At 38.1% G+C, this 20,361-nt stretch overlaps 1 protein-coding gene across 4 annotated transcripts in view; it reads left to right on the top strand.

Moving 5' to 3' along the window:
• Positions 1-11,431: 11,431 nt before the first annotated feature.
• The window catches only part of MYBPC3 (myosin binding protein C, cardiac), a 73,028-nt gene continuing 64,098 nt past the window's right edge, over positions 11,432-20,361 (top strand). For 2 of the 4 annotated variants that reach the window (XM_014950230.1, XM_014950233.1), the window contains exon 1: positions 14,601-14,758. In XM_014950230.1, coding sequence (XP_014805716.1) covers positions 14,734-14,758 — 25 coding nt within the window. In that variant the 5' untranslated portion in view covers positions 14,601-14,733. Of the gene's footprint in view, positions 11,561-13,533; positions 13,671-14,600; positions 14,759-20,361 lie in introns of those variants that run through there. The other 2 variants (XM_014950232.1, XM_014950231.1) reach the window with 2 other exon arrangements.

Below are 20,361 nucleotides of genomic sequence, written 5' to 3' on the forward strand. Positions count from 1 at the left end.
CTGAAATAAGTTGCATTTAATCGTGTCTTTGCAGAATTCTAGTACAAAAAGGTTTCAAGCATTTAACTGTGGATTTTAGTCCCTACTGTAAAACAATTAATAGTAACTAATAACAACTGCATTGTATAGGTAATACTCAAAATGCAAAATAAAAGATAATTGAGTATCTGGGAAACAACAGTAAAGTTACTCAGTACATCTAAACACAGAAAAGAAAACCAAAGTCAACCAACACTAAGGAAATTAGCATTTTAACTTTTAACATTATTTAACATATCTCAACTGTATTTAAGCACTCAGAAATCAGGAAATAACATCACAACTCTTCCAAAATAGATGAGGTGAAATGAGATAGCTCTAGAATGAAAAGAAAGGGTTTGCTTAACAATATTAAAATGTACTAGAACATGCCAAATATGACAATATTAACTAAGTTATGTAACTAACTTGAAGCTTTTCAGAGCTTGCTCCTCATTGAAACCAGAAACAGTTGAAAACAATGAGTTTCTTACAGATCTGAGTGTTCAAAATTATACCTAAACGTAGTGAGTTTTATCTACACTAATAATCTCACTGTGGAAGTGAAAAGCCTGGTGACATCACTGGGCTGCAATGTCTCCTTGGAGCCAAACAGAAACAAGCTCCTGCTTCAAAAAAAATCACACTGTAGTACTTCCCAATTCCTCTTCCCAGTTCATGAACATGATAAATATCAGTCAATGCCAGAAACCAACTAGGAGTTAAAAGTGGGTGAAGGCTTCAGAACTTTCTCTCTCCAAGACAAGAATAATAAAGACAGGTCTCAAGTTTTATAAAAAAATCTTGCAACCCAACCTTTAGGTACTGTTCTTTAAGGATCACATATATTGTCCCAGTCGATTGTTTTTTATTCAGTTAGGGTATCTCAAAGCTATAAAACAATTTAAGAAGAGATATTTTTTTCTAAAATTGTATAGTAAGAATTTACTTCCTATAGGACACAGTGTAGTACTCACTGAATTAGACGCATATAAACTCCATCTGCATCCATATTGCAGCTGTAGGGTGGAAAGTGAAGACTCTGAAGGTAGCTCTCAGAAGACTAGAACAACACTCAACTGACACAATTAGGGTTTCTTTAATGCTGAGCTAGAAACTCAGGACTTTTCTATTTGGTACTGATGATGACTTCCCACCACTGACTTGCTAAGAGAAAGAGATAAAAGACATTTGCCCTCATCAGACTTGATATTCAAGAGAACTCGAGAAAAAAAATAAAAAAACCTCTTCATAAAAATATCTTTATCGCAAACAGCTTGAAAAGCAGATCTGATCATTCTCTGACTCTATAATTTGGAGAAGAAGGATCATTTCCTCTTCAGGAAAACTATGATGGCTGAGCTAATTGTGGAGATGTTTAGGATATCTTCTTAGATCTCAGAGACCTAGTTTTCCATTTTCCTAGCAAGTCTTGCATAGAAAACAATTAGACCCTGGGGAAATAATACAAAATTAAAATAAACAAACAAAACTAACAAGAAACTTGAAATGAAATACTTGAGCACTGTGCGTTACTAGAACATATTATTTTAGAGCAGTTAGTTGTCCTTGAATCAAAGAATTTGAGTTTTACACTGGTTTCAGCCACAAGTAACATGGAAATGGAAGAAACTGAGGAAAAATATTTCTGGGGACAGTATTATTTATAATGAAAACATTTTACAACATACTATTGAGTACAGTTTAATAAGCAGGTTTAAAATTTTCTTTATCTCCAAAGCTGAAATCTTTTTCTCTTCCTCTTGTTAATGCTTTGAAATACTGTTTCTAAAAATATTCACTCCCCATCTGTTTCTGGTTAGGTTTTTCATCTGTGGCATAAAGAGTCTGAATAATCATGTGTTGCAGCTGTGAAGCAGACCAAATGATGATGCTTCTCCGCCACAGTACCGTTTCTATCTCAGCCAGTCAAACTGGTCTGGACAGTGGACTGTCTAATCAAGCTGAATTATCACCATTCAGTTGCACACGCAAGCAGCAGAAGGTATTTATCTGTTTTAGAGAAAAATACTGAAATTAATGTGAGAAAAATACTGGTTCAGGAAAATGACAGAGAAGCAAGCATTCTATTTTCTCTGAAAGTGGCTAAGTAGCAGACAGGCAGACGTGCTGGAAACAGGTCGGGTCATTATCTGGAGAGATGACCCTTGAGTAGCACAAGTTTATTGGAACATTTTGTGGCCCACTACTGTCAGAGATGATCAGTCCTCTTTCAAAGCAAGCACTCGTACTACAGCTGGAGATTCAACTTACATATGACTTTTGCAGACTGCTTTAAAAAAACCAACCACCTTTATTAGCTGCTAACTAGTTCCTAATCAATTCTTGTTTAGAAAATCTTGCCTAGAAAACTATTGCTGAGCTATGTCCAAAATACTGAACTTCCTGCAATATTGTAGACTCCCTCCAGCCGCTGGCTGTACTGAATGATAATATAATGCTCAAGTTTTCTATTGCTAGTCCAAAATACTGAACTTCCTGCAATATTTTAGACTCCCTCCAGCCACTGGCTGTACTGAATGATAATATAATGCTCATAATAACTTACAGACATAGCATATATTTTTTAATTCTACCCAGTCAAAGAGAATTTCAGACATTTCCAGATCTGAGGTGCTACTCACCTACATCAGGCAGAACTGCAGACAGTCAAAGGTGCTATTATTTGGTTTTGCCTGACAGTCCACATTTATTGAATCCCCCAAACACCCTGAAAAATACATATACACATATCCTAATATATTTACTGGGGTTTTTTTGGCTCCTCCTAAATCAAATTTTACCTCCATAGTCTCATTTTGAGACCTATATACTGCCAGAGCCTTATAATCTGTATTTGTCTTCATTTTCAATTAGAACCAGATTTATGCTTTATACTTTGCCAGGCATTTTTGCCTCAGTGAACCTTCTGCCTCAATTTACCTTTTCTATTTGTATTCCTTAATCTCTTTTTCTTTCTTCCATTTCTGTCTAGTTTTTTTCTCCCTCATTCAAATCTCTGCACAACAAAAGTAATTTCATAATCATCAAGCTTAATTCAAACTAGAATGCCAACTTCCTAACAAGTACATACATCACATGACAGTTCAATTCAGTTTATTCACTCTATTGTTCTAATTTTGTAAATTCATAGAAGAGACTTTGTCACTGATGACAATACAATAAGTACTTCTTTTCAACAAAGCCCAGAATAGTATCTTCCCCATTGGAATCCCACTCTTGTGTATTTTAAATGTATGGATTACTGGCAGAAAGGACTATGGTATGTCACAGAATACAGCTTCTGTGGGCACCAATTCCCAGAATTTGCATTTATTGCTAATTTATTTTGTGTGTTAACTTGCTGTCTCACCACCTTTCCTTATTCTAAACAACACTCAAACCAGATTTATATAATTTCGCACACCCATATACCTAAAACACTAAAATGGTAAAGCTCATAACAAACAAAGCTACTGTGACAAATCCAGTCCTCTCATGCTACAGTCAAGGAGACAAAGAGCTCTGCTCTTTGAAGCAAATTTAACACAGGTAAAACTTCACCAAGTTTCACCTTTCCTCTCTAATAAATTTGCATGTTGCAATTCAGTTGGTTCAGTTGAGCCTGTGGTATTAGGGAAGCCTGTGTACAACCCAAGTCATCAGAGTCCTATCCCAAGAGCTGGGGAATGGGAACTTCTTCCAAAGAACATGAAATCAGCAGTAGCCAGCAGATATTTTCTCACTCATAACTCATCTGCTTTACCCCCATTTATTTCTCTCACAACACCTCACAGGATGACAGAGTAACTTAGATTGGAAGGGACCTCTGGAGGTCACTTCATCCAACCCCCTACTCAAAGCAGGCCAGTTAGAACAGGTTTCTCAGGGCAACTTTCTTGCCATTCTCTGTTTCTTTCCATTCTCTCCACTCATACAGCCACATCCCCCTTCTTTATGCCTTCAGTTCCCCACAGTGTTACTTTTTACTATTGGGGAGTCAAAGCAGTACGTGAGAATGAGCAGAGCAGTCTATGGACAGGAGGAGAATGAGGATGTGGTAGAGCAGATAAGGTTTAGCAGGAGGTGGTGGAGAAGAAGGAAGGGTGGGAGGAGGTGTTGGGGAGACCAAGGTTATGCAAAGGATTGGGGAAGCGGCTTTGTGGTAGGAAGGAATGCAGTTTCTGTGCTTTAAGGGCTCCTTCTGTGCTTTTGTTTTAACTCCCCAGCAGCAGAGCAACAGTGCTCTTCATATGAGAAGCCCTTTGACCACTGGTGCCTTTGTGCAGAATGCTCTGATGCTTCTGCCTTATGCAAAGCAAAGAATGTTTGGGTGATTAGCTGGGCATTTGCCTATACAAATCAGTTTGGATTTCTTTTAGATTTTACTTACTAATTTTCTGAGGTTTAAGTGTTTGCTTTTAGAAAAATAATTCTAGAATTCTTTAGACATTCCCTCTTACAATTTTTCCCAGTCACCAACACTCTGTTCCTTTCTCAGCCAGTTGTCTCAGCTATCCACCCCCAACTCTTCCTTCAGCTTTTCTCCATCTCTAGACTCAGCCTCCAATTCAGTAGATCTCAGTTGCTTTATTCTCAATGTCAGGTTGCAACTTTCTTCCTCTCAGACCAACTTTTCTCACATGTGGCCCCAGTGAGCTTCTCTTTATGCGAATGGTTCTCAGTTCCAATATATTTGTTCAGCCATTTATAGTTTTCCCATCCCACATCCTCTTGCAGTTTCAGTCTTATCACCTACTGACTCCCAGTTCTCTTCCCTCCCTCCCATTGGTAACCCAGCTCCCCATTCAATATTCTTGTCCTTTGAAGATCTATTTCAACTCCCTCCTACAACCCTAATCTCCACATCTTCTCCCCACCCATACCCTTCAATTATGTATTTTTATTTCCTTGTCCCATTCTACTTGATGTGTTCCGTTCTCTCTCTGAAAGTCCAATTCTTTGCCCCCCACAGCTCTCCCTTCCATTTTGTATGCACCTGAGGGACATGCTCTTTGGAATCCAGGACAAACATGCTGTTTGTTCTTAGTTTAAGTGTATGGATTCAGTCCAAGCCCCACAGTAGCCCAGAAACAAACACAGAGAAAAAAACCCTACAATGGACCAAATGACACAGTCAAAACTTCTTCAGAGGATAAAATCTAGAAGGTTCTCACTGAGCTTATGTAGGCTGCATTTTTTTCAATAATCTAGAATCTAGAGCAACTCAGACCAGTTATCATGAAACCAGTTATAAGTACATGCCTGAAATGAAAGCTAGTTAACTCTCCAATACCCAGAAAGATCCCAAATATAGGATATAAAGCGTAGGGATACAAAATGGTTGTGCAGAGAGAAGCTCAAATAAGCAGGATTAGCATAGAATCATAGAATCATAGAATTGCCCAGGCCGGAAGGGACCTCCAAAGGTCATCTAGTCCGACCTCCCCGCAGTCAGCAGGGACACCCCCAACTAGACCAGGTTGCCCAGGGCCTCATCGAGCCTCTCCTTGAATATCTCCAGGGAAGGGGCCTCAACCACCTCCCTGGGCAACCTGTTCCAGTGCTCCACCACCCTCACAGTGAAGAACCCTCTCCTCATCTCCAATCTAAATCTGTTCCCCAGATTAGTGTCACCCAGATGTTGTAAGCCCTTGTAAACTCACGTTCTGACAGTGAGGACAAATGCAGTGTAAGCCCAGAGCTCTGTGTTTCAAAAGCATGAAGAAAAGAGTCTGCCTGGTTTCATGGGTGCAGCACGTCACTGAATGAGTCCTGCTGGACCTGGGCTCTGCACCGAGCCAGTTCAGCCATCCCACCATTCACACCAGTAAATCTGCAGCTCCTGGAACCTAGAGCTAATTATATTACCTCATCCTCAGAAATTGCTGAATCACGGAGGAGGTGATATTTTCACAAAATAAAAGTCAGAGGCAGAGAGACAAATAAACAGAGACAAGAAATCAAATGACATGACAGAAACTAAAAGAAAAAAAAAAAAAAAAAGCACCAAAGAAAAAAAAGAAGAAACAATTTAATGCACTCATGTTCACTGGAGTACAAAATAAGCTTAAAAAAAAAAAAAAAAAGGCCCAAAGTAGAAAAGTAACATACAGATTTTCCATCTGGATAGCTACATTTGGGCAAAGTCATAACCATCTAAAAACATAGTCTTTAAATAGGAAGTTAGATAGTCTTATTAGAAGGAGGTTCTGCTAACTTTGTCTATAAATAATAAAACCTTGTGTTTTTCTGCATAAGCTGCTGCGACTACCCAAAATCAGGAGGACAGATCACATGGCCTGTCACTGCAGGCCACCTACTGCTGTCATTTTTGAACTTGACTTTGAACTACATGATGAAAGTCACTGTCTGGGGCACAGAACAATTTCAGACTTGCAAGATAATTCCTCCATCAAGGAAGGACACCCTTTTCCCTTTCATTCACTTTCTTAGCAAAGCCTCACAGACATTTATTACGTGTTGCTTTGCTATGCTTGCACAGCGGTTTCCTTTGAATATAGGATGAAACTTCACACACTTTCTTAAAAATTGTCTGCTGCGGTGCACTGGTAAGTAGTTATCACAATCCACTACACATCTATTTTGGGCCAGTGTAGCCACCGCTATCATATATTTCATTTGCATAGCAGTTTTGTTATTAAAAGTGGCTAAATAAATAAATTTTAAAAAACGTAGAAAATGCTAGAAAAAAGTTTACTATTACAACAATGCTGCCACCTGGTAACCAGAAGTGTAATAGCAGAGAAAAACATTAATTTTCCTCTGCCTTGAACCTGCAGACACTTTTTAAAAGAACATTTAAAATCACAAAAGCTGCAAAGTTATAACTGGAAAAGGATTGTTTCCCTACATCAGATTAAATCATTCTTGTGGCTCTGTTTTATTGTGGGGAAGAAGTAACTCATACCCTCCCCAGAATAAACTTGATTCTGAATCCTGGAAAGTATCTATGGAGAATACCCAGCTAAGGGACTGACTCCCCACAGTACAAGAATTCAATCTGCCTGATTTCAAGCACACAAGCAGTTAGAATTAAGTCCACATTTAAAGTTATTCATGTCCTCCAGTAGCTTGCTAAATTAAAACCATACTACTAAATGTTTACAGAAAGAATCAAATCTATTGTGAGAAAGATACGGAACAGATATAATGAAATCCTGAGACAAGAGATCCAAAGAAGATAAGATGTCAGGTGTTGTCACAGGTGGAAAATCCATTCATGAACAGGAAAATGCTACAAACACATTAAATAAGGAATATTTATTTAAACAGAGGGGAAAAAACCCCACATATAAAGGTTGGGAAACATGAAATGCATTGGGAAAAGGTTCCTAGGCACTTATGAGAGGCCATAACTCTTCAAGTCTAAAATAGTTTCTAAGTATCTGTGATAAATAAGCAGGAAAGAGTGGAAAACAGAATAAACTTGTTTACATGGTCCCAGCAAGCACCATTGGGATGAGCTCCCACACATTGTACTCCCTACATTAATAAAGAAATGCAGAGTATATTGTCTAGCTTTCCTTTCTAATACACTGTGCGAATGCTTCATCATCTTATTATATATTTTTAGAGACCTATTATCCTAGCATATTAGATTTTTTAGGTTAACATAAACTTCTTTCACATTCCGTAGGAAATAACGGCTCATAAACAGTTATTGGGATACTACCCTCCAACAATACATTCTTAGAATTCAATCTAATGATGACTGTATCTCCTTTGAATGGCAACTTGGTTTAGATCACCCCATAAATTTCCAGAAAAACATACGCACACCATTATTGTGCAAGCCATGAGTTAGCAGGACAAACTCCCCATTTGCCCTGGCAGAAGCAGGACCCTTCCACCACCACCAAAGCGATGGAAGTGACCCCTTGCAAACACGTTATCATCAGACACATACCTGAATATTTTACAAATACCTGACAATAAGAAAGTGGCAAGTAAAAGAAAATGTTTCCATACATAATATCACGTTTCAATGTAGATTTGTGTAGCTGTATTTTTTGTGGAGGTGCTGTGACAAAAGTATAGAAAATAACCAACATTCAGACACTGAATGAGAATTTCTATTCCCCCAAAACAAGAGGATTTTCAAATTAAAAATTGGAAAAGTCAGAATCAATAACAGAATTCCTATTTTTACAATGTGTGTTTCAATAGTAGAATCACCACTATTGGAATGTATTGAGTCCAAGGATTTAATGTCATTTGAGAGACAATAAAGTATTTAGGTGAGTCAATAATTTAAAGAGTTCCAAGAACTTAGAAGAAATATTTAAGATGTACAATATTTATTAGCATTCAGAAAGACTTCTGTGTTAGATATGCATTATCCCATATTTAATTACTCCAGGTTCTCAGTTCTTGCTTTGAAGGACCTCCTACTGGACCAGTCACAGAAAAAAATACAGGCTTGGAGCATATGATAAATACTCCATGCCTGCATTTTAAAGAATTTGTATCTAAGAGTATTTTTCCTTTAAGCCCATACAAATGGGTTCGTTTCCACTTACACTGATTTAGTTAATGGTAATAAAGGCCTATGGTACTAACCGTAAAAAAAACTTCAGAACTGAACAACCTTTTGAATCCAAATCTAACATAAAATGTCAGCATACTATGTGCTTTATCAAATCAAGAACCTCAGAACACAGGATACAGGCTTTCAGTAAAAATAATTCTTTGCTAATAGGCCAAGGAGAAAGGATAAATCACCAAAACTAATTTCTCTAGGCAAAATGACTCCTGAGGAAGATTAGTATATTCTAATGGCAATTATGCATGTGTTATGTACTGTAGAAGTGACTTCTAGTCAGCTCATTTGCTTCGCAAACGTTATTTCAAGGACACATACTAGAGAGGCAACTAAGCTGAGAAGCAGCATGGCTTTGAGTTCACCTCTGAATAATCTGCACAGATATTTTTTTCTTTCTCCATATCAGTTCATGGCAGCTCTGCCTTCTGTGATCTCTGCAGTTTAAGGCCACAGGGAGACAACTCGCTTCCCAGAAAGGATCTGGATGCAGTTCCAACAGTGCATTGAGTTAATGGCAGCTCTCTATTAGAGAGTAACCTTTAAGAAAGGACTAATGATCTTCACTAGTCGAGTGACAGATTTTTCATACTGTGAGACCCCAGCCCTGTGAAACAGTTCAAGTCAAAGCAAAGAGCAGAGATTTCCTCACTCCCAGTGAAATGCCTCAGGCACAGGACAGTAGGTCAACAACATACCAGGCTAACTTGTGCTTCACTGGACACAGAGGTAGTGGAAAATGTACATAGGTCTCATCCTTCGTATCTTCCTCGCTCACATGTAAAAAATTCCTTCAGGGGAAGGAGAAAAGTATTCGGTTCAAAATCAGGACAGGTAGCAGCAGTAATTCTTGCATGTTCACATTTCTCCAATCAATCTACCCAGAGAGTCAGGTGTGAAAGACAGACACAAAGTACAGGGACTGATGGGTTTAATGTGCACTTGTCTACTCTGAGCTCCCTGCCAAAAGCAGAAATCCTTTAGATTGAAGTATTTACAGGGTAGTAAAACTAGAAAAACTGAAAACCACATTTTTTAAAAAATTCTTTTGCCTATACTAGCAATAGCTAAATTGTGCTAAATGCCTGGCCTACAGCATTTCTCTGATAAAGCTCAAAGCTCAAAATGAGACAGACAAAAGTATCAGAAAATGAATATACCACCAAGTCATTAAAGGAATGATCCTTCACAGTTACTATTTTGACATATGCTGATGTATGAATGAAGCAATGGCTGGAGTATGAAATGGCAATACCGAAGTAATGTTCTAGAGCGATGTCCCCCAGATCTTTTTTACATAATTAAGCAAAATTAAGACTTCTGGAGATATGAAACAAAGCCTTGGAACTATTTTTTAAATGGTACTTTAAAAATGGTACTTAAAAGGAAAAAAAATGAATGAAGCAATGGCTGGAGTATGAAATGGCAATACTGAAGTAATGTTCTAGAGCGATGTCCCCCAGATCTTTTTTACATAATTAAGCAAAATTAAGCCTTCTGGAGATATGAAACAAAGCCTTGGAACTAGTTTTTAAATGGTACTTTAAAAATGGTACTTAAAAGGAAAAAAAATGAATGAAGCAATGGCTGGAGTATGAAATGGCAATACTGAAGTAATGTTCTAGAGCGATGTCCCCCAGATCTTTTTTACATAATTAAGCAAAATTAAGCCTTCTGGAGATATGAAACAAAGCCTTGGAACTAGTTTTTAAATGGTACTTTAAAAATGGTACTTAAAAGGAAAAAAAATGAATGAAGCAATGGCTGGAGTATGAAATGGCAATACTGAAGTAATGTTCTAGAGCGATGTCCCCCAGATCTTTTTTACATAATTAAGCAAAATTAAGCCTTCTGGAGATATGAAACAAAGCCTTGGAACTAGTTTTTAAATGGTACTTTAAAAATGGTACTTAAAAGGAAAAAAAATGAATGAAGCAATGGCTGGAGTATGAAATGGCAATACCGAAGTAATGTTCTAGAGCGATGTCCCCCAGATCTTTTTTACATAATTAAGCAAAATTAAGACTTCTGGAGATATGAAACAAAGCCTTGGAACTATTTTTTAAATGGTACTTTAAAAATGGTACTTAAAAGGAAAAAAAATGAATGAAGCAATGGCTGGAGTATGAAATGGCAATACTGAAGTAATGTTCTAGAGCGATGTCCCCCAGATCTTTTTTACATAATTAAGCAAAATTAAGACTTCTGGAGATATGAAACAAAGCCTTGGAACTATTTTTTAAATGGTACTTTAAAAATGGTACTTAAAAGGAAAAAAAATGAATGAAGCAATGGCTGGAGTATGAAATGGCAATACTGAAGTAATGTTCTAGAGCGATGTCCCCCAGATCTTTTTTACATAATTAAGCAAAATTAAGACTTCTGGAGATATGAAACAAAGCCTTGGAACTATTTTTTAAATGGTACTTTAAAAATGGTACTTAAAAGGAAAAAAAATGAATGAAGCAATGGCTGGAGTATGAAATGGCAATACTGAAGTAATGTTCTAGAGCGATGTCCCCCAGATCTTTTTTACATAATTAAGCAAAATTAAGACTTCTGGAGATATGAAACAAAGCTTTGCTGAATGTGCTATAAAGATGGCAGTGTAGGAATTCTTAATGCAATACATATGGGAAGCTGGAAAATGTACTGTACGGATGTGCAACATCAGATCGTGCTCTGGTTTGTACCAACAGATCAGTAGCCAGTCTTGGGTGGTTTGAGCTCTCTGGCTCCTGGAACTTGGCTATATTTATCCCAGCTGATGTAGCCTGTCAAGTGTGTCCTGCTGTTGATAAGGTGCTGTAGTTGACAACAGTAAGGGATCAAGGGGGAGGAGCAGGATGGGGGCTTCCACTGAGTGTTTCTTTAGGGGATCTCAAAAGCCCTGCCGTCTCATTCCCGTTTAGCTCGGACCCTGCTTTCTAGATTCGACTGGGAGCAAAGTGAAGATGCCAGAGCCTCTAAAGAAACCAGGTAAGGATCATAACTGACAGACAAAAGCCATGAACAGCTTGATGGAGAAAAATGTGAGTAGCTTTTGTATGCTAGATAAATGAGATGCCTCAGGAAAAAAAAATAGAGAGGAAAAAGAGGCGATATTTTATGAAATTATAAATATTTGAAATGTTGAGGAATCTTACAGAGAAATCAGTAACTAGTCTGGCAACCCTTGGCCACAGAATTTTCTCAAGAGACTTTGGACGAGGAGAGAATAGAGGCAAAACACATTTAATTCTCAGATTCTTTTCATTTCTCATTTCCTTTCCTAGTCGCCTTTAGGACTCTGAAAAAAAGACTTGTCGTTTCTCTCTTGGGCTGTTAGACAGTACAAAACTCTCCTGGTTTGCTTTTTGGTTTTTTTTCTCTGATACTTTCAAGGAAGTGTACAAGGCAAACTTTGATGATATTTGTTGTTAGTGAAATCTTCATGAAAATGAAGCAAATGACAACTGGTTCAGAGCTTACACTTTCTAGTTTTACCAGTCAGTGACAGCAGAGCTCTACAAAAAAAAAAAAAAAAAAATTCTTGTACTGTAAAGAATATATGTCTATTTCTTCTCACTCACCCTCTCCATCCTTTCCCCTTGAACCAGAAGATTACTAGCCATTTCCAGAGAGCCAAGGTCACCCAGTGAAAGTTCTGCTCCACTAGAAAAACATCAGGAAAAGATTTCGTATTTAGGAACATTCTAACTTAAAATTGAGAAATAAGGAATCTCTCAGAGGCTGCCCATATAGGAAGGAAGGGGAGGCCTAGTATGGGTTGTAAGGTACAGTGAATCTGTCTGAGAAGGAGGAAGGGAGCCTGGGAAGCAGAGGCAGGGAGTTTAGCTTCAGGGCACCTGTGTGTAGGTTGAGGAAAATGTCTCAGGAGCACTTTGAGTCCACAATTAACTTTGGAAAAAAGGTTGCCAAAAGCTGAAATTATGATTGTTTGAAAAGCATGCACGAATCCAATACACAGGGCTGGAGAAAGTTGTACTGAATCTGAGATTCTTGACTTTTAGAGCTCGTACTTCACTGATGCCAGTGTATACCCAGAATCACTACTACCTGACTGTACAGTTTAAGGTGCATGCTTTTTTATACACATGCAGTTTCCAGAGTTAGACAATAATAGCTGTTAATACTTATTAATAAAGGTCTGTGTGCTTTGCAAAGGACTGAACAGATATTAGCCTCCTGTTAGGCTGGTCAATGGGAAAATCTCCTGTGGTCACCACAACAAAAGAAGAACTGTCAAGAACTTTCCTTTTGGCTGACGTATTTGGAATCAGCCACTGCCAGAGGCAGAGCAAAAATCCAGGCCATCTCTCCCATAAAATTGCCAGTTTTCAGTTTTCAAGAAATACATGCTGTGGGTCAAATGGGTGGACAGGGAAGAAGGACTGAAACTATTTAAGTAGTGTCAAGCTTTCTAGTTGTGACTGTGGATGTCAGTAATGTGTAAGCGTCTCTGACAAAGAAAGTTCTTTCCTGAAGGTTCACGTTTAGTTCTACAAACACAGTCTTCGGTAGAAGAGGAAAAAAAAGGAAACAAGACAAAAGCCCTTTGAGGGTCTGTGCAGTTCTGACCCAATCATAACAGTAAGAAAGACTGAAATATGTAGCAAGAATGCAAGCAGATACATACTTAGAATAAGTACAGAACCAGCATACCAGAGATGTAACTATCAGATCTAGTTTGCTGAATGTGCTATAAAGATGGCAGTGTAGGAATTCTTAATGCAATACATATGGGAAGCTGGAAAATGTACTGTACGGATGTGCAACATCAGATCGTGCTCTGGTTTGTACCAACAGATCAGTAGCCAGTCTTGGGTGGTTTGAGCTCTCTGGCTCCTGGAACTTGGCTATATTTATCCCAGCTGATGTAGCCTGTCAAGTGTGTCCTGCTGTTGATAAGGTGCCGTAGTTGACAACAGTAAGGGATCAAGGGGGAGGAGCAGGATGGGGGCTTCCACTGAGTGTTTCTTTAGGGGATCTCAAAAGCCCTGCCGTCTCATTCCCGTTTAGCTCGGACCCTGCTTTCTAGATTCGACTGGGAGCAAAGTGAAGATGCCAGAGCCTCTAAAGAAACCAGGTAAGGATCATAACTGACAGACAAAAGCCATGAACAGCTTGATGGAGAAAAATGTGAGTAGCTTTTGTATGCTAGATAAATGAGATGCCTCAGGAAAAAAAAATAGAGAGGAAAAAGAGGCGATATTTTATGAAATTATAAATATTTGAAATGTTGAGGAATCTTACAGAGAAATCAGTAACTAGTCTGGCAACCCTTGGCCACAGAATTTTCTCAAGAGACTTTGGACGAGGAGAGAATAGAGGCAAAACACATTTAATTCTCAGATTCTTTTCATTTCTCATTTCCTTTCCTAGTCACCTTTAGGACTCTGAAAAAAAGACTTGTCGTTTCTCTCTTGGGCTGTTAGACAGTACAAAACTCTCCTGGTTTGCTTTTTGGTTTTTTTTCTCTGATACTTTCAAGGAAGTGTACAAGGCAAACTTTGATGATATTTGTTGTTAGTGAAATCTTCATGAAAATGAAGCAAATGACAACTGGTTCAGAGCTTACACTTTCTAGTTTTACCAGTCAGTGACAGCAGAGCTCTACAAAAAAAAAAAAAAAAAAAAAATTCTTGTACTGTAAAGAATATACGTCTATTTCTTCTCACTCACCCTCTCCATCCCAAAAATTCTTGTACTGTAAAGAATATATGTCTATTTCTTCTCACTCACCCTCTCCATCCTTTCCCCTTGAACCAGAAGATCTTGCTGAATGTGCTATAAAGATGGCAGCGTAGGAATTCTTAATGCAGTACATATGGGAAGCTGGAAAATGTAGTGTACGGATGTGGAACATCAGATCATGCTCTGGTTTGTACCAACAGATCAGTAGCCAGTCTTGGGTGGTTTGAGCTCTCTGGCTCCTGGAACTTGGCTATATTTATCCCAGCTGATGTAGCCTGTCAAGTGTGTCCTGCTGTTGATAAGGTGCCGTAGTTGACAACAGTAAGGGATCAAGGGGGAGGAGCAGGATGAGGGCTTCCACTGAGTGTTTCTTTAGGGGATCTCAAAAGCCCTGCCGTCTCATTCCCGTTTAGCTCGGACTCTGCTTTCTAGATTCGACTGGGAGCAAAGTGAAGATGCCAGAGCCTCTAAAGAAACCAGGTAAGGATCATAACTGACAGACAAAACCCATGAACAGCTTGATGGAGAAAAATGTGAGTAGCTTTTGTATGCTAGATAAATGAGATGCCTCAGGAAAAAAAAATAGAGAGGAAAAAGAGGCGATATTTTATGAAATTATAAATATTTGAAATGTTGAGGAATCTTGCAGAGAAATCAGTAACTAGTCTGGCAACCCTTGGCCACAGAATTTTCTCAAGAGACTTTGGACGAGGAGAGAATAGAGGCAAAACACATTTAATTCTCAGATTCTTTTCATTTCTCATTTCCTTTCCTAGTCACCTTTAGGACTCTGAAAAAAAGACTTGTCGTTTCTCTCTTGGGCTGTTAGACAGTACAAAACTCTCCTGGTTTGCTTTTTGGTTTTTTTTCTCTGATACTTTCAAGGAAGTGTACAAGGCAAACTTTGATGATATTTGTTGTTAGTGAAATCTTCATGAAAATGAAGCAAATGACAACTGGTTCAGAGATTACACTTTCTAGTTTTACCAGTCAGTGACAGCAGAGCTCTACAAAAAAAAAAAAACAAAAATTCTTGTACTGTAAAGAATATATGTCTATTTCTTCTCACTCACCCTCTCCATCCTTTCCCCTTGAACCAGAAGATTACTAGCCATTTCCAGAGAGCCAAGGTCACCCAGTGAAAGTTCTGCTCCACTAGAAAAACATCAGGAAAAGATTTCGTATTTAGGAACATTCTAACTTAAAATTGAGAAATAAGGAATCCCTCAGAGGCTGCCCATATAGGAAAGAAGGGGAGGCCTAGTATGGGTTGTAAGGTACAGTGAATCTGTCTGAGAAGGAGGAAGGGAGCCTGGGAAGCAGAGGCAGGGAGTTTAGCTTCAGGGCATCTGTGTGTGGGTAAAGGAAGATGTCTCAGGAGCACTTTGAGTCCACAATTAACTTTGGAAAAAAGGTTGCCAAAAGCTGAAATTATGATTGTTTGAAAAGCATGCACGAATCCAATACACAGGGCTGGAGAAAGTTGTACTGAATCTGAGATTCTTGACTTTTAGAGCTCGTACTTCACTGATGCCAGTGTATACCCAGAATCACTACTACCTGACTGTACAGTTTAAGGTGCATGCTTTTTTATACACATGCAGTTTCCAGAGTTAGACAATAATAGCTGTTAATACTTATTAATAAAGGTCTGTGTGCTTTGCAAAGGACTGAACAGATATTAGCCTCCTGTTAGGCTGGTCAATGGGAAAATCTCCTGTGGTCACCACAACAAAAGAAGAACTGTCAAGAACTTTCCTTTTGGCTGACGTATTTGGAATCAGCCACTGCCAGAGGCAGAGCAAAAATCCAGGCCATCTCTCCCATAAAAAACTGCAAAGCACTAAAGCATGATTAAGTCCAATAAGATTCACATTTCCTCTGTACGATAACTCTAAAGCAACAGCGGTGTCACCAATCCTTCAATTTTCTCACAACTGTAAGATCATTTATGTTCTTAAAGCTGCAGTTTCTGAAATCAGATGAAAGTAGAATTATTTATAAAAAATGAGTATATGCTAGACTTTGTAATTGTAGAAAAAACCTTGTAAAAACAAGCTGGAAGAGTTCAGCAATCATCCCAAAAACAAGACATTCATAATCATATTCTTTTTCGAAAGTCACAAGATTTTTGAGATTTATTGAAATGTCTAATGCTTGTGATTGTCATTGCTGACAAAAAGAAATATGATGGAGTAGGCGAAAGTTGACAGAGTGATCACCTAGGCATTGTGATTTTTGATGTCTAATGGTTTAACTGCCTTTAAATTAACATTTTTCAGTCTCTGTAGATGAAAGGCAGCTTCTCTATTTATGAAAATGCCCACCTTTGCTAACTAATGTTGAAGAGAAATTCTATTTCAGCTTAGCTCTCCAGAGAGATCTAACAGGTGTATAACTTCACTAGTCCTACACAATTCTTATGAACAAACCAGCCCAAACATTGTGATTATCACAGCAGGGGGAGGAAAAGCTCCTATTACCCACTCTGACTGAGACAGAATCAGTCACATGCCCCATAGCTTCTGGAGAGGATCTTCTCATTTTCCCAAGAGGCATTAATCCTTTTGGTTTTCTATTTCATGTTGTTTATACAGTCAATCCATTTCAAGATGGGATAATGTTGAGCGCAATCTCAGAAGGGCTGAATTATCATCTAGCAATTCATACAAAGGAAAATGCTTCATGCCAGAGAATAATCAGATACTCTGCCGTTTTAACAAACCTTTTAACATGTTATAAAACAAACACAACAAACAAACCGAAACCCCACAAAACTTAAAGCAGTGAAGTAGATTTTCCAATAGATATTATTTTACTTTAAACTGTCCAACTAAAATATTTTGGGATAAGGCACTGCTCCGTGTATTTACAGAATACCAAAAGAACTGTCATAGCTTTCCAGAAAATCTATACGTTCCCAAGAGCAACAGGATTTGCAAGGCCTGTAGCAATTAAGTGTCAGAGCTAAGAATCAAACATTGGAAAAGCATTGCTTTTTGCAGGGTTCCGTTGCAGAAACTTTGTGGTGTTCTCCCTTTGATTTAAACATTTCATTGTTAATCTTTGGTCAAATGCTCACTTTTTGGAAAGTTTTGATTGCTCTTTTTGTTGTGAAAATTCAGAAAGTTTAAAAAAACTCCCCACCGTTTCCCTAACAATATTTTGTGACATTAAGAGGGAACAACTGACCTTTTAAACACCAAATTCAGTAGATAAATGGGACTTAATGGGAAACGTGTGCATTACTGTATCTGGAAAAGGAGAAGTCTGGCATTACTCAACTTCTCTGAAAATCAGTCAATTTTTCTTCATGTATTTTATAGATCGAGGAGTCTAGATATTGCAGTTCAGATGAGGAAATTTTATCAAGGGTTTATAAATAGCCTGGCTTGTAAGTACACAGAGGCTTTTGGAATTAATAATAATAATAATCAATGTTGTATAATGAAGAGTAGACTGTAGAATTTCAGTTTTGATATAAGCTCATCATTTTACATTTGCAAGCACCTAGCACAGTAAAGTACTGCCCCATGATAATGAACTTCTGCGCACTGCAATAATACAAAAATAAACAATAGTAATTCATATAGATATATTTTCCTTTTTTGTAATTTAAGATTCAAAGCAGGCTAAACACTATTATCCCCATTTTACAGAAAGTATGATGAATGCATAGAGAGAGAAGTGACTCTGATTAGTGAAACTATTCTTCGCCTCTTGCTCGTGTTACAGGAATTTACAATCTCAGCTGCTGAAGCAGGCAAGGAATGATAAGATTGAGTAGTTCAATAGCTTTTGGATCATGGAATGATTAAGCTTGTAATTGCAAGAAGCCACTTAGGTCTTGCCTGTGGAATGTGTAGCATCTTTATATAGTTCCTCAGCAAGGAATTTACAAGCTCCACTACTGAAGTCTGCTTATCCACAGTCTGGCTTTTAACTCAATGGAAGAGCAAATGGTATAAAAGGAAAGGCAGATGCCAAGTGTAAGTACTAAAGCAAAGATACATTCTCAACACGAAGCCTTAACACATGCAGGAATTCCAAAAGCTAATACTTCTTTTCTAATATTAATTTAATACACTGGCCAGATACATGTTTTAATACCAAATACACAGGATGTGCAGTAAGATAACTTCGCTTTGTGGAAGAAAACTTGTGACACTATTTTTTCTAATTAAACTCATCACAGATATCCACTGGAGTTTGTAGCATGTCCATTTAACCAGATACGTTCTCCTAAAACATTTATGCCTTTAACCGTTTTTATTTCAGAAAGGCAAAAATATCATTTGAAAGCCTTATCTAACACACATTCTCCTTCAGTGATGTCATGGTGCTGGGCCGGACTGGCCACTAAAACAGCTTATCTCCCTCTCCTCTGTGCACATATCAAAAGTAATGAATGATGAAGAGCTGAAGTCAAAGCTACCTCTCTGAAAAGCAGGATTAAATAAAAAAATAAAAATCAAACAAACCAAAATTAACAAAAAACCACCCCAAAACCCCAAACTAACACGAAAATGGCTCTCCTCTATCACTTTTATCTAGCTAAAATTAATCTTGTAGAATCCATGCTTCTTCCTCCTCACTTTGATTTCACGTACTTCATGCAAACTTTGAAATTCAGTGATTTTAGGAAAAGGTTTTCACCTAATGCTTGTGATTCTTAACAAGCCAAATTATTTAGAGAATGTAGCTAGGAATTTAAATTATTCCAGTTATTTAAACATTTTTTTAATATACATCTCAACTCCATTTGTTTCCCTGACAATAATCAAATAGAAATGTCTCTTCTAGCTTCTAATCCTAACTTTTTTTCTTAATAGGGATAAAACAGTACTTAGTAGCTACTTATTAACACTTTAAAGCAACACAAATAAAACAGAAAAACAGTCTGCCACAAAACACTTACAAAATAAAAGCCCAGTAAATAGACAGTTCAACAAGAGAGCAAAGGAAATGATGATTAGTACAATAGGGAGCGACCTGGGTAGCAGCGTAGCCATTTTCTAGGTTTTTGCATAGGAGAGCGTGAAAAAATTTGAAGTAGAATAGTAAACTAGGTTGATGGTGGATGTTAGAAGGAGATTGCTTCAAAGAAGGTCAGAAAGTAAGGGAGAAAGCATGAAGATGCTCATATGAAGGTTTAATAAATAGCAGCAGTAGGAAAGCGAAACACTAGTTTTATGATTTTATTTAGGTGAAAAGCAAAGGAAATTGGGTTAGAACGTAAATTATTTCATTCTGGTTTAATTTGGCAAATGTATTTTATATTTCTTCAGCTTCCTGATTGAAAGACTTGTTAATAAATTATTATCAAAATGCAATCTGACCTCCAAATAGAGCTTTTTATTACTAATGAATGAAGCTGTAGTTCGGGTAACATACATAACTGCATGGCCTATGTGCTTATCTTCAGGTGTTAAAAAGACTTTTAAAGGATGGGTGCTGCATGCAAGTCCTGGTAGCAACAGCATTAGCCACCAAAAAGCTTTCTGCATCACTATTGCAGACCACACACAGCCTGCTTCCTGTCTGCCTGGGGTAGAAATGTGCTGGTTTACATTACTCAGAAGTCACATTAAGTTCTTTGCATTATGGAAGTTAGAAGTGATTAGGAAGGTCTGTGATATGAGAAGTGAAGTGCTGAAAAATGGGTTAGTACAAAGGGGCTCTAGCCTTGTTTTCTTGTATTAGCTCTACATCTCTCTTCTCCCCCCATGGCAATTCCAGTTCCATCCCCACAAAACAAACACACAGAGAGCACCTATTGCTCTCCTTCCCTTCAATAATTCCTGTCACCATCACCACTGGTAACCCAACGTACTAATGCCACCTTTCTCTCCCTTTGTGCAGGGTGGGTTAGAATTTACTGGGAGGCAGAGAGTGAACAAAGTGGGAGGCAGAGGACGTGGGCTACTTGGTCATCAGGTGCCCCAGCCCAATGGCTCCTAAGCGCATGTTCAACTGGAGTCTGGATAAACGTGATAGTGCCTGAGATCTGTCAATGCCTGACAAGCACAAGACCTGTGAGTCACTGGGTTTTCCACACCCTGATGGTGGTGGTGGTCGTACCC

This window comes from Calidris pugnax, unplaced genomic scaffold (genome assembly GCF_001431845.1).
Source record: "Calidris pugnax isolate Ruff unplaced genomic scaffold, ASM143184v1 scaffold68, whole genome shotgun sequence".
Taxonomy (NCBI): Eukaryota; Metazoa; Chordata; class Aves; order Charadriiformes; family Scolopacidae; genus Calidris; species Calidris pugnax.